Here is a 15,544-nt window from a genome sequence, read left to right as displayed (position 1 = left end):
GTGTTATATGAAAAAAATAGCCATAAGATGATGTTAAAATAATTTCCTTGGAATGAATTTCTTTAAAACCACCCAAAACTGGCAAAACAAAAGTATACAATAATGCAAATTTCTGATAGTATGTAACAATAGATCTGCTGAAAATATTGAACAGGAAGCCTTTGGTTGTTCCTGACGAATCACTTGGTTTCTGGGAAATACTTTGCTTCTATTAGGATATTCTGCTTTCTCAGCTTAAATTTTCAATTAATTTACCAACTCCTTATAAATGTTAGGAATAATTTAAAAATAAATACTAGTGTATCTTCTATCTATTGAGAGTTTTTAGGTTAACTACTTCAGTGTTTAATTTCTGCCTATTGTCACTCACCACTCACATGGAACCACCCCCTTGGGTCTATGACAATTCGCCACAGGCAACTTGCCCCGGCCAACTTGCTGTGAGACCACTTGCCCCGGCCAACTTGCTATGGGACAACTCGCTGCAGGAGAAGAGTTACACTAATATCAAAGAAATGGTGGAATAGAATCACTAAAGAAAGGAGGGGAAAGGAGGGATAGAATGAAATGCTAAAAATTAAAATATTTTTTTAAATTTATTTTAAATAGTTAAATTGAAATGTTAAGTTTTCCTGTGGCGAGTTGTCCCACGGCAAGTTGGCCGTGGTGAGTTGGCCATGGCAAGTTGGCCATAGCGAGTTGATTGCAGTAAGCTGGCTGCAGCGAGTTGTCCCATTCCACATCCCCTCTCCCCCTCCTCCGTCTGTCCGCAAAGTCGGAAAGTTGGAGACCTCTGTCTTAATTCAAGAAGGAGCTGAATGGAATTTGTTAATGGAATACGATTAGATGAAAACCAGTAATAACAGATGTGTATCTTGAATTCATTGTAGCGAGAATCTGGTGTCTTCAGATGATTTGTTGGCTTGGCTTAGGCCCTTCTGTGGGGATGATTCTTTACCAGTGAGGCCTCGCATAAGAGTGCTACAGATTTTGGAGCAAGCTTTTCACCTAAGTGACGAGGATAGCAAACTACTTATACTATTTAGAACACAAGCTGTTCTCAAAGCCTATTGGCCCCAGACTCAGGTAAGCAATCTCATATGGCAATGTTTGTTCTTTACAAATAAGCAAATTATTTATAAAACAGTAGTTCTGGACCTTCATTGATCGTTTAGGCTTACAGAGCACTTGTGGGTTTCTTCTCCTATTAAATAGGTGCTTGTTTGTACTATTTTTTTCTCTTAAACCAATAAATATCTGGGGTGATTTTTTTCATTTTCTAATTCCTGTTCTTTGTTAATGAATTTTAATAAAATTAAAACTAAAACTGTATTTTTAATATATATATATATATATATATATATATATATATATATATATATATATATATATATCTTGAGCATATTGGTATCCAGAAAGGACGAAAAGTTAGCAAGCACAAGGGTTTCAGCTGAACTATATTTCTTTTTTCTCTTGTCTTTTGTAATACTTAAAAGCATTCCTCCTTTGATGAAAATAAAAATAAAAATTCTCTTGGGTAGCTCAATTCCTGGTTATTACATGGGTACATCCACATAGGTTTCTTGGTAACAAGAATATTGTTTTTCATTGTTTTCTTCCTGGATGTGTTTCTTTAAAAATATGTGACTCTAGACTGTAGAGTAATTACTTCCCATCCAAGTATTCATCAGCTCTTGTGTTGCTTATGTTTTTTGTGATCAGCTAAAGTTGGTTAAAACCATATGCTGAGCTGTTCTCAGTTACCCTATTACTGTATGGTAGTCAAAGCATTCAGTGTTAATGGCATTTTGCAACGTAACATTTTTACTATGTTATATGTAGCTCTTGATTTCATTCTGAATAATGAAATGGTATTTGTGTTTCCCCCTTGAATTAACTGGATTTGTTTTCAGTGACACTATTCTGTTGGCAAAGAAATGCCTATGCAAAGTTTATATTGTTTTATTACAGCTATTTTGGATTCTTACCTATGTGATCTAAACTGCATAGGCATACTACAAATTATATATTAAAAAAAATAAATTAGCAATTGGCTGAGATAAGAGTAGCAGGAAATAGGAAAGAAATAAACTGAATGAAATAAATTTCATGATGACTGAATCATTAAGTATGTTAAGATCCTCCCCAACATTTCTTCCCTCCTTCCTCCCCCAGGGAAAATATTCAGACAGTTCAGAGCAGAATAACAGAGTGGGGGGGGGGAACCTCAGAAGTCTTCTGGTTCAACCTCCTGCACCAGCAGGAGACTTTATACCATTCCAGAGAAGGACTAGCACTGATGATGTTACCTAGTTTGGACAATGAAACATCTGCAAGAAAACAAACAAGAGGTCATAGAGCACCAAGGACCCCTCAAGACAAGTGGCTGTCCAGTCTCTTCTTAAAAGCCTCCAGTGATGCCATACATGACACGTATGGTCTGTGGGTGATTCTGATTTGTAAACACAACTGTTCACACAGTGTAATAGCATACACTGGACTTCATGTTCTGAAGCCATTACAAAGAAAAATTACTGTGCTCTAGCTGAGATGCTTAGAATGTTGTTCTGTAATTTATCTAAGTTACAGCATAGGAATATGAGCTAAGTCAAGAATAACAAGTAATTTATCCCGTTTTGCGTTTCTTCTTGGGAAAAAATGGCATAATCATTTATCAATCAGTATCTTCTATTTCAAGATAATTTTTGATGAAGCAAAGAGCCACTGCTTTTCTATGAATTCATAATGACACATACATAATTATGTATGTAATTCAAGGAAATCTCAGTGGAAGAACAAAATATATTGAATCAGTGCAGAAATTCATTCCATTTTCATCTTTCTTTTGATTGTAACACAGCATCTGAAGATAAAAGCATATGTTATCTTTGACTTATTTTCAAGAAGCCTTCTCTTGTGAATAGATATGAGTTTAACAGATCTTTACTAGAGTTCATTGGGCTTGAGAATGTATTGTAGCAATTAGAATCTTCTCTCAAGTGCCTTGTTTGTAATTCTGCTTTTAGTGGTGTAGTAATTCAGATTCACATTGCAGTGAAGAACTGAATAATGAAGAAATACATTTGCAAATTGAATTAATCAACATGGGTTTTGCTAGGACACAAATAAATCTGCCATGGATTTGAGGTTTGACTAGTATGAACAGATAATGTTATAGTGTTTAACAAATGCATTTAGTTAATTTAAATTTCCAGAAAAGAAAATGCTTGGCTTCCCCATATGCTTCAGCAGCACTGTTTCTTCAACTCATTTAAAACTCATTCTTCTCAGTGCTGATACTGCTTATAACAAAATTAGTATTTCAATAGTATCATTATGGACAAAGTTTTCTAGAATCAGATCTGTTATTTGATTCTAGTGAATGTTCAAAGTTATGCGATAAGTGCCCCCTTGTGTTTACAAGAAAGTTCCAAAATTACGAATGTTGTCGCACCACAGCATTTGTTCACCCTTATGAACAACCACAGTGGCATTCGAGTATTTGAGGGGCTGCCACAAAGAAGAGGGAGTCAAAATATTCTCCAAAGCACCAGAAGGCAGCACCAGAAGAAACAATTGACCAAAGAGAGAAGCAACCTGGAATTAAGGAGAAACGTCCTAACAGTGAGGACAATTAACCAGATTTTTAAGAAGAGACTAGACAGTCATTTGTCTAAAATGGTGTAGGTTCTCCTGCTTGAGCAGGGGGCTGGACTAGAAGACCTCCAAGGTCCCTTCCAGCTGTTTTCTGTTCTATTCCCCACCCCCACCCTGGGTCTCCCTAGGCACTAGGCCAGTGGTAGCGAACCTATGGCACGCATGCCAGAGGCGGCACTCAGAGCCCTCTCTGTGGGCATGCGTGCCATGCCCTGGAGATGGCGAGGGACTGGCCCCCGCCACGCTCTCCCCGCCCACCCAGTCTGCCATGGCCACTGCAGCCACATCTACCCATCACCCGGTGATAAATAAGTGGGTTTGGGGTTGCAGTTTGGGCACTGGGTCTCTTAAAAGGTTCGCCATCACTGCACTAGGCCTTGGATACTCACCTTGAGAAGATCGAGATCCTTCGCTTGGTTGCTCCAGGCGAATGCGTGGGCAAAAGCTGGGAGTGAATCGCATTCAAGGTACGAGATTCGCTCCTATGAATCCTCAATTTATGAATGGAATCGGCAGGCTCCACTACATTCGTAGCTCAAGAACTATCTATATTATAACAGGGTGTGCTCAGTATTAATCAAATATCTGGCAAATCTGTATTTATTATTTGCTTTTTGTACAGAAGTCTTTATAGCATATTCTCATGACAATAATATTCAGATTTCCAGCTTTTTAAAGAAATTTCTGGATTTGAATTAATTACCAGCTCTTTCTTGTCACATTTCATTTTAACAGTTTTTTCTTTCTAAAGTATTATTTATATTATACATTTGAGGTTTATTTTGCTATGTACCTTGATGACCTCAACTTTTCGAAAATGCTTTTTTATGTATAAATCAAAAGATTCTACTAGCACGCTTTCTATTAATACGAGCTTACTTAAGGGAAATAATGACTTGAGTTTTTCTATATTAATTGAGGTTCAGCTTCTAATAAATGCAAATCCAAAAAGAGCGAATTGGAAGAACTGCAAAGAGATTAAGGACTACATTTTTATTTACTGTGCCTTATTTTTTCTTATACAGTCACTTTGCTGATAGGGATGAGGGTAGAAGGCCCCTTCCTTTATCTAAAGCCCGTTCCCCTCTTCCTTATAAAATCCCTTCTAAATCTAAAGCTGGGAATGGTCTTGCTTGCTATCAGAATGGGGCAAAATGTTTTAAGGAAAGTTAGGGGGCATTGTACTCAGAAGAGTAACATTTCTTACGCTACAAAAAAGCAGAATACTACACCCTTGGGAAATCTATTCACATCAAATGTTTGTGCACTGCCCAGAGTCACTTTACGTGAGATCAGCAGTGTTATAAATTTGATTGATAAATAAAACAGACTTAACCATTTTGAATTAAAAGCATCTCTGGTAACAAATATGGGAAAATAAAGCATGAAGCATACTCTAAGTGAAATTAACTGCTGAATCAGTATTAAGTACCATAGAAGCATATATTGCTGGAATCTATTACCCAATTCCTATAGAGCAGGAATTTTGGTGGCAGGAAGCAAATAAACTGCCTTATGACTACTTATGACTACTAAAACAAGCAAGAGGAAACAAGAATTCGGTTGTCCTCTGGGTGCTAGACCAAGTCCCATTATACAAAGATTCCCTAAGCTTATGCTTGTCACCAGTCTCTTCACACAATTCCATTGTACTCGTAGCTTTGCTCTGTCCTCCTTCATGCGTCCATCTGTTACTGAAACCAAGAAATCTTGCAGGAGATATTTGAATTGTGAAAGCCATGTGCTTGATATTCCTATTTGGGTATGTAAGAAAATGTTTTAAAAATAAAGCAAAAAATGTTGCCAAGAAAACTGCAGGAACTAGTCCATGCAGTTGCCAAAAAATGTTGCCAAGAAAACTGCAGGAACTAGTCCATGCAGTTGCCGGGATTCAAGATTGACTTGAAGGCAACAGACAAACCCGATTTAACATAAGAATACTTCATATTTGTTTGCTTGTTTAATATGCTGCCAATTTAACGGTCTAAGCAACTAATATTTTAATAATTATGTTCTCTACTCTGATATCTGTATTTATTGTGAGCCTCTGCTTTCCCCAATTTATTAGGTAGAAATAACAGAGATTGAAAATGAAGAAAAAAGGTATCTTCTGTTCATGAAACTTCTGGAAAATAGTGGGGAACATGAAGAATTCCAGCATTTAGTTATGCTTCTTCAAGCTTGGCCTCCTATGAAAAGCCCAGATATGTAAGTTATTTGTTTTGCATTTAACATAAGTTTAAAATACCTTTGGAGATTTTAAAGTAGATCTTATCCTAGTGTTAATTCTGAATGTACTTTCCATTGCTTAAGAAATAAGTGATTGTAGAATTCCCTTGTTATTTTTAAGTGATAAGAAACTGCTGCTTTAATTTTGTGAGTGGTTGATTGAGGGTATTTCTAGGCCACCTCAGTTGCTGTTTTTTGCCATTTTGAAGTGCAAAAAAATACAGGTCCATAAACCTATTTATTATGATGATCACTGACCAACAAAATTCAAATTAAAATGCATAGACATTTCCTGAAAGATTAATAGAAATTAAAATGGTTCAGACTTCTAAACATTATACATACATGTGTGTGTACACATATACATGCACACTTTGAGAGGCTTAAGTTGTGAACTGTAGGTGACAATCATGTTCTGTTGTTATTGCTAATACAACTCAACTAGACAGAAACACTTCAGTTTCTCAGCTGCTTGGTGACAGGTCTAAACTTGCATACAGATTCTCATGAGCAGAATAACAGAACGATACTAACATGAGAATCAGATCCTGCAAAAAAAAAAAAAAAAAAGCCCAGAGGTGTAATTTGCCCAAACATTATATATCAATAGCCCCATCATGCATCCCCAACAACTTGACACACATGCTTTAGCGACATTTTCACATACTCTTCCATTGATACAGTATATGGTATCATTTGCCCCTGTGGATTCTACGTAGAACAAACTAGCCAAAACTATTCACAAAAGAATTAATGGACATGAAATTTGACTCAAAAGGTCTATCAGAGCATTTCAGCCTTCTAGGACAGGGGTCCCCAACCTTCAAGCCATGGCCCACTCCTGGGCTGCAGCCTATTTGAATGGAGCTTTGCGCATGAGCATTCTCCACTCGTGCAATTGGAACTTTGCGCCCAAGCACAAGTGCCTGCCGCTCGTGCAAGTGGAGCTTTGCGCATGAGCACAAGCTCCTTTACACGAGTGGAGGGTGCTCCCACCTACCACTCGCACCAATGGAGCTGTGCATGCATGTATGTGCCTGTCACACAGACACACAGATGCACTAATCTGGGCCGCCAAGCTGGAAAGGTTGGGGACCATTGTTCTAGGACATTCCATCTTGAAAGGAAAGGGGAAAAAAACTTTGCTAACACAATTCAATGAGAGATTGCTGAATATCAAAAAAAATTCAGGCTCTCTCTGAAGATCTCAGCAAACAATGGGTTTATTTGGTACCACAAACCAACATTCAAAATGAGTCTAATAGCATCTTTTCTAAGTAACGTATTAAAAGGCCTAAGCTATCATGACCTACTGCTTGCTTGGTCAGTGGGTTAGAGTGGCTAAACCGATGTAGGATTTCCAATGGGATGAGATGAATGGGGAAGGAAGGAGTAGACAGTTTGGTTATACAGATATAGGCTGCATGAAAGGTTAAAATTTATCAATTAAAAAACATTTCATTTGTTACTTGTGAGTTCAACAATCTCTTGCTCAACCCTGCTGTTAAAATCTCTTTTTTCCAAAATGGTTACTTTGTGTAATGCACAATAGAATGTCCTGGGAGTTTAGTCAGTCTATGCATCTGATGAAGTGGGCAGGAACTACTGGAAGATTATGCCTGTTAATTAGTAAAGAGTACTACCAGAATCTTCCTGATTTTTGGCTACCATAGGCTAACATAGCTGTCCTTCTATAATGTTTATTTTAATTAAAATATTTGATACATATTTTGTTCTGATGGAATATGGAAGATTGAACCATTAGGTTGGGGGTCCATCCAAGCATAACCTATACATTTCAGTGAAATGTTCGGAGTATTTTTCATTTTGAGCCCTTTCGTCTGTATTTGACCTTTACAAAGCATTGATATACAGTACACTTGGAATTCCCTTAGAGCAAAATTTTTATTTAGTAGGAAAAAACTGCATTGAGAAATAGGATTTTTTTTTTTTTACAATGGCTTGGTTACGTGTATTTTCTTTTTTTTAATCAGATTCCTTTCTTGCCTTTCAAAAAAAAAAAGCTGCTATGCATATGGATAAAAAAGCCAGCATGCTTAGATTTATGGTGTATTTAAATAATCTATTACAGCATAATTTTATTGCTTTCCTTTTCAAAAGAAAACTAAGAATTTCTGGCTGCCACAAGGGGAAGGTTATAATATAGGACTACTCTTAACCTACATAGCTTAAAAAATTTCCTAATATGTCTCTCTCTGACCCATACATTCTGAGTGAATTGTTTTAAGAATTATGGTGGAAAAAGAACATTACTTGTGAAGTATAAAATTGTTTTCTTCTCTGTCTGGCCACTGAGCCATGTAAAACTGAGCACTAGTTGTCTCTTGTACCTCAGAAATTGAACTTTCATAATCTGAGTTCTTGTAATGATGAATGACAGCTGTTTTGGTTTTGCTTGATAACATTCAACTGAGCTATGGAGTTTTATATTGTTCCTTGGATTTATTTTCAACATATTTTTCCTAATCAAAATCTGATCCGGAAAATTTGTTGGGTCAGAATGGAGGGAACACAGGACAAAGGCAAAAAAAAGTTCTACTGTATGAATGGATTTCTGGTCATGGAATGTTGGCTTTTACATATTTACCTCCCTTCAGTTAATTTTTGGCAAAAAAAAAGGCAACCCAAACTGCTATATTTTGTGTTCTCTTACTGTGGTGGGGAAAATAATTTTGTGGGCCAGAAGTTATTATGAGATGGTATTTTGGAGAAGACAATCTCTGCCCTATGTAGCTACTCCTATTGTGGCATAATATGTTTTCTCACTGGACTGATTTGGCAGGTTGGAGATTTACCATTCCACAGTATTAATTCAGTTATGCATTCAACTATTTCTCCAGTCTCTTTATTGAGTTGTCACATTCCAGATTACCTCTGGATTCTTTCAAAGAGAAACTGTCACTTTATCAAAGACATCATCTGTACATCATCTTTGACCAGAATGTAAATTTGCATAGTTTTACATATGAATAAAACATTTCTGACAGAGATAAATACTTTGTTTCCATATGATGTGTTCATAAAGAAGAGGGAATTAAGCTATTTTCCAAAGCACCTGAAGGCAGGACAAGAAGCAACGGGTGGAAACTAATCAAGGAGAGAAGCAACCTAGAACTAAGGAGAAACTTCCTGACAGTGAGAACAATTAATCAGTGGAACAGCCTGCCTCCAGAAGCAGTAAATGCTCCAACACTGGAAGTTTTAAGAAGGGATTGGACAGCCACTTGTCCGAAATGGTGTAGGGTTTCCTGCCCGAGCAGGGGGTTGGACTAGATGACCTCCAAGGTCCCTTCCAACTTTACTACTATTATTATTATTATTAGTCACAGCAGCCAGAGTTTTGAAGCAACTTTTCCTGAAGCATAAAAAAAGATGGCGAATGTTGTGACTTCTTATATATTTCGTAGCTTTTATAAGTTAGGTGCTTGTATTAAAACTAGTTCTTTTCAAATAATTAGAATAGCACTTTCTTAATGTAATCTGTTTTAGTTTATTAACTAATTAAGTTCACAATCCAATTAAAGAGAAAAATAAGAATGTTTAGCGCTACCTTTGATTCTCCTTTTTCATCATTCTACCGGTATTAATCTTGATCCAGAAAACATATGACAATTTCATTTTTAATTTCCAATAATAATCAGATAATGTCTGAAATTCAAAATCCTGTCCCCAAGTAGATTTATAGACAAATGGATATAGAGTGTGAAAGGCAGAAAATGAACAAAATATTAAGCTTTAATTCGATAAATAAATTGTATGGATTCTTACACTAATTTAGTCTCGACAAGTTTATAATTGATGAGTATTATTACATTATTACCTACTGAATATATATATATATATATATATATATATATATATATATATATATATATATATATATATAATTGCCCAAGTCATAATAGCATGCAAATTGTGACTCTAGATTAGAAAATTAATTCAGGGTAATATTTCATAATTGAAATAATTTTTAGTTATTATGGATCATCGCACAGTCAGCCAGATGTTCAGACTGGATTTGGCATTTGGTCTACCTATCGAGTCCTTACCCAGGACCTGGGATAGGCAGATGTGGATGTTTGATGGTATTACAGATATCGTCGCAGGATGGAAGCAGTTCCTAGTAAGGCCGCCTTTTGCAATTGACTAATAGCAAATTTGTCAATGCCAATGGTGTTCAAGTGGTGCTCCAGTTGTTTTGGAATTGCACCTAAGGAGCCTATTACTATTGGTACTACCCTTGCTTGCTTTTGCCACAGTCTTTCTATTTCTATGTCTTTGTATTTTGTTATCTTCTCCAGTTCTTTCTTCTCTATTCTGTTGTCTCCAGGCACTGCCACATCCACTATCCAGACTTTTTTGTCTTTTTATCGGCAATTGTTAAGTCTGGGGTGTTATGTTGCAGGTGCTTGTCTGTTTGAATTCTGAAGTCCCAGAGCAGTTTAATTTTATCATTTTCTATGACTTTCTCTATTTTATGATCCCACCAGTTTTTGCTTACAGGCAAATGATATTTTTTGCAGATCTTCCAATGCACCATTGTTGCTACTTTGTCATGCCGCTGCTTGTAATCAGTCTGTGCAATCTTCTTGCAACAGCTTACCAAGTGGTCCACTGTTTCTTCAGCTTCTTTGCATAGGCGGCACTTACTGTCTGTTGCTGTCTTCTCAATTTTGACTTTGTATGCATTTGTCCTTAAGGCTTGGTCTTGTGCAGCCAGAATTAGTCCCTCGGTCTCTTTCTTCAATTTTCCTGCTCTTAGCCATTGCCAGGTTTTATTATTATCTGCTTTCCCAGCTATTTTTTTCATGTATTGGCCATGTAGTGCTTTGTCTTCCCATGCCTCTATTCTGTTCTTCATTTGGTCTTTCTTGTAGGCCAGTTTGGTCTCTCCAGTAGTTAGTAAGCCTTCCTGATATACTAATTTCAGTGCATCTTCATCATTGTTCTTCAGATATTATTCCAAAGCCATTTTTTCTTCTTCAACCATCTGATGTACTTGTAGCATTCCACGCCCACCTATTTGCCTTGGTAAATAAAGTCTATCAATGTCACTGCGTGGATGAAGAGCATGATTCATTGTCATTATTTTTCTAGTCTTCCTATCCATTGCTTTTAGTTCTGCTTGAGTCCAGTCCACTATTCCATCTGTGTACCTAATGACTGGAATTGCCCAGGTGTTGATTGCCTTTATGGTATTTCCTCCATTGAGTTTGGACTTTAAGATCTTCTTCACTCTCTTGATGTATTCACCTCTAATCTTTTTCTTGACTTCAGTGTGCTTGATGTTGTCAGCTTGAAGGATACCCAAGTATTTGTAGTAATCTTCCTCATCCAGACTCTTAATGTTATTTTCGTGGGGCATCTTGATTCCTTCAGTTTTCACTACTTTTCCTTGTTTGATAGTAAGTGTGGCACATTTGTCCAAGCCAAACTCCATAACGATATCTTGGCTATATATACGGACGGTGTTGAGCAGCGATTCTATTTCAGATGATGCTTTTCCATACAGCTTCAGATCATCCATGTAAAGGAGATGGGATAGTCTGGCAGACGTTTTTGATGTTTGATAGCCATGTCCTGAGTTATTCAGTATTGTTGACAGAGGATTATTATTATTATTATTATCGATCATCGCACAGTCAGCCAGATGTTCAGACTGGATTTGGCATTTTGTCTACCTATGTCCTTACCCAGGACCTGGGATAGGCAGATGTGGATGTTTGATGGTATTACAGGTATCGTCGCAGGATGGAAGCAGTTCCTAATAAGGCCGCCTTTTGCAATTGACTCATAGCAAATTTGTCAATGCCAATGGTGTTCAAGTGGTGCTCCAGTTGTTTTGGGATTGCACCCAAGGAGCCTATGATTATTGGTACTACCCTTGCTTGCTTTTGCCACAGTCTTTCTATTTCTATTTGTAGGTCTTTGTATTTTGTTATCTTCTCCAGTTCTTTCTCTTCTATTCTGCTATCTCCAGGCACTGCCACGTCCACTATCAGACTTTTTTGTCTTTCTTCTTATCGACAATTGTTAAGTCTGGGGTGTTATGTTGCAGGTGCTTGTCTGTTTGAATTCTGAAGTCCCAGAGCAGTTTAATTTGATCATTTTCTATGACTTTCTCTATTTTATGATCCCACCAGTTTTTGCTTACAGGCAAATGATATTTTTTGCAGATCTTCAAATGCACCATTGTTGCTACTTTGTCATGCCGCTGCTCGTAATCGTTTGTGAAAATCTCGCTTGCAACAGCTTACCAACGTGGTCCACGTTTCTTCAGCTTCTTGCATAGGCGGCACTACTGTCTGTTGCTGTCTTCTCAATTTTGAAATGTGTATGCATTTGTTCTTAAGGACTTGAGTTTGGCAGCTCAGAATATACCTCCGGCTCTTTACTTAAATTTCCTGCTTTAGCCATTCGCCAGGTTTTATCTGGTATTGCTTTCCAGCATTGTTCATGTATTGGCCATGTAGTGCTTTGTCTTCCCATGCCTCTATTCTGTTCTTCATTTGGTCTTTCTTGTAGGCCAGTTTGGTCTCTCCAGTAGTCAATAAGCCTTCCTGATATACTAATTTCAGTGCATCTTCATCATTGTTCTTCAGACATTCTTCCAAAGCCATTTTTTATTCTTCAACCATCTGATGTACTTGTAGCATTCCACGCCCACCTATTTGCCTTGGTAGATAAAGTCTGTCAATGTCACTGCGTGGATGAAGGGCATGATTCATTGTCATTATTTTTCTGGTCTTCTTATCCATTGCTTTTAGTTCTGCTTGAGTCCAGTCCACTATTCCAGCTCTGTACCTAATGACTGGTGGAATTGCCCAGATGTTGATTGCTTTATGGTATTCCTCCATTGAGTTTGGACTTTAAGATCTTCTTCACTCTCTTGATGTATTCACCTCTAATCTTTTTTCTTGATTTCATTGTGCTTGTTGTCAGCTTGAAGGATACCCAAGTATTTGTAGTAATTGTCCTCATCCAGACTCTTAATGTCTTCCTCATCCAGACTCTTAATGTTATTTTCGTGGGGCATCTTGATTCCTTCAGTTTTCATTTTTTTTCCTTGTTTGATAGTAAGTGTGGCACATTTGTCCAAGCCAAACTCCATTACAATATCTTGGCTATATATACGGACAGTGTTGAGCAGCGATTCTATTTCAGATGAGGTTTTTCCATACAGCTTCAGATCATCCATATAAAGGAGGTGGGATAGTCTGGCAGATGTTTTTGATGTTTGATAGCCATGTCCTTAGTTATTCAGTATTGTTGACAGAGGAAACAGTGCAATAACAAATAGTAATGGTGATAATGAATCTCTTTGAAATATTCCTTTCTTGATATTAACCTCTCCCAGCTTCTCACCATTGATTTGCACCTGTGTCTTCCATTGTGCCATCGATCTTGCACAAATTTTCTGATGTTTCTACTGACTCCGTTATTTCTAGGCCTTTTATTATCCATCATGTGGCCGTAGAGTCTCAAAATGCCTTTTGTAGTCAATCCATGCCACATTCAGGTTGGTCTTCCGTCTCTTGCAGTTTTCCAAGATCATTTTGTCTATTAAGAGTTGATCTTTTGTTCCTCTGCTATTGGGGCAGTTTCCTTTCTGCTCAGGTGGAAAGAGATTGTTTTCAACTAGATGCTGTTGTACTGCATCAGCTACCACACCAGTTAGTAATTTGAAAGTTGTTGGTAAGCAGGTAATTGGCCTGTAGTTACCTGGTGTTTCCCCTTTTGCTGGATTTTTCATTATTAGGTAGGTTTTCCCAGTTGTTAGCCACTTTTCAATTTCTCCACCTTGTAGTATATTGTTGAACTGCTTGGCAATGAGTGGGTGTATAACAGTTAGATGTTTCAACCAAAACCCATGCAGTTCATCTTCACCTGGTGCTGACCAATTTTTGATTTTCTTTGCTCTTTTTTCTACCATTTTTGTTGTTATTACTAGTTCTTTCATTTCACCTTCTGTTTTATTTGCATCCACCTCTTTTAACCAAGCCGCATCCTTGTTGTATTTCTTTGGGTTATCCCATATCTGCTTCCAGAACTGCACTGTTTCTTCCTTGTCATGTACTGACTGATTCATTGCAGTTTCTCTATTGATGGATTGGTAGAAATGTTTCTGATTGGATTGAAATTGGAGGTTCTGCCTATAGTTTGCAATTCGAGCTTCATATCTACTGATTTTCCTGGCTATAGCTGTTATTTGTTTCTTTATTATTTCCAGTGCTTCCTTGATCTTCCTTGTTTCTAAGTTGTATTTCTTGATTAGGTATTCTTTGGTCTTCTTGTTCTTCAGCTTCTTTTCTTTCATCTGTTCTAGCTTGCTTGCATGTGATCTTAACTTGCTGATCTTCTTTTCTAGTCTAACCTTCCACTTTTGTGGTGCACTGTTTGTTTGTTTTTCTTCTTTGTTGATTTTGCATCCCAGGTATTCTGTTATAATTGCAGCTGTGCTGTACATTAGTTGGTTTGTTTCTTGCAATGAATTGGTGCTTATACTTGATATTGCAATATTTGCATCTTTTAATGCTTGTTCTAGCTGTTTCTTTGGAACAAGCTTCAATGCAGGTAGCCTTATTCTATTGTTTTTGTGCTGTTCTAGATGCTCAGTTATTCTTTGTTTCAATTCTTTTATTTCTTTAGTTAGAGGGTTTTGTTCTTCCTGAGGTAGAGGTGCCTGTTTTCCAAATGAGAACAGTTGTATATCTCTGCTAGATTCCTTCACTGCCAACTCCCCCTGGTTTGCCTCTACATTCTGAATTACTTCTGGTAACGCTTTGATTTCTTTGCCCTGGGTAAACCTTTGCAGTTCGTCCAATTCTGTTTCTGTGAATACTTTATTTTGTGTTATAAATCGGCGTTAATCTGCTAGTCTCTTTTCTGTTATTTCTGATTACTTTATTTTGTGTTATAAATCGGCATTGATCTGTTAGTCTCTGTTCTGTTATTTCTGATTCTGGATGTTGTTCTTTCCAGAACTGGTGCATTCGTTTTAGATATCCTCATCTTGTTGGACTTGATCTGTAGTACCAGATCATTATTTCTTTGTTTTCCATCACTGTGTATCTGCGACGGGTAAACACCTTTTCTTCCAGTAGTTCTGCAGCTGCTGGCCCTGGTTGCTCAGCCAACAGTCCTGAGTCCTGTAACCCATTTTTCACCAGATATCCAGGAACTCCAATATCTAGCGCGGACCTTGTTAACCCGGGCGACGTCCGAGCCGTTATGGCATTCTGAAATTTACGTCTCACCATATTTTTTATGGGAGAGACACTCTTTGTCTGACTCCTCTGATGAGACCTGTCCAGTATGGTTGAACCTCGGGCATAGCTCTCATCTTCCTCAGAGTACACAAGCCCCACAACCACGTCAAGGTAGTGCCTCACTGGGGGTTTATTATTATTATTATTATCATCCATCGCACAGTCGCCAGATGTTCAGCTGATTGGCATTTTGTCCTACATGATTCGAGTCTTACCCAGGACCTGGTTATAGGCGATGTGGATTTTGATGGTATTACAGATATCGTTCGCAGGTGGAAGCAGTTTCTAATAAGGCTGGCCTTTTGCAATTGACATAATAGCGAATTTTGTCAATGCCAATGGTGGATTCAAGTGTGATCCAGTTTGTT

At 37.5% G+C, this 15,544-nt stretch overlaps 1 protein-coding gene across 3 annotated transcripts in view; it reads left to right on the top strand.

Annotated features, from left to right (window-relative positions):
• The window catches only part of NBAS (NBAS subunit of NRZ tethering complex), a 149,327-nt gene extending 143,303 nt beyond the window's left edge, over positions 1 to 6,024 (top strand). For 2 of the 3 annotated variants that reach the window (XM_039334803.1, XM_039334812.1), the window contains 2 exons: positions 891 to 1,086; positions 5,726 to 6,024. In XM_039334803.1, the coding sequence (XP_039190737.1) occupies positions 891 to 1,086; positions 5,726 to 5,869 (340 nt within the window). In that variant the 3' untranslated portion in view covers positions 5,870 to 6,024. The remainder of the gene's footprint in view (positions 1 to 890; positions 1,087 to 5,725) is intronic. The other variant, XM_039334799.1, reaches the window with a different exon arrangement.
• The last annotated feature ends 9,520 nt before the right edge of the window (positions 6,025 to 15,544 follow it).

The sequence above is a fragment of the Crotalus tigris genome, unplaced genomic scaffold (assembly GCF_016545835.1).
Source record: "Crotalus tigris isolate CLP2741 ecotype Arizona unplaced genomic scaffold, ASM1654583v1 scf7180000017546.9332058, whole genome shotgun sequence".
Taxonomy (NCBI): Eukaryota; Metazoa; Chordata; class Lepidosauria; order Squamata; family Viperidae; genus Crotalus; species Crotalus tigris.
This window is presented reverse-complemented; position numbering and strand designations above follow the sequence as displayed.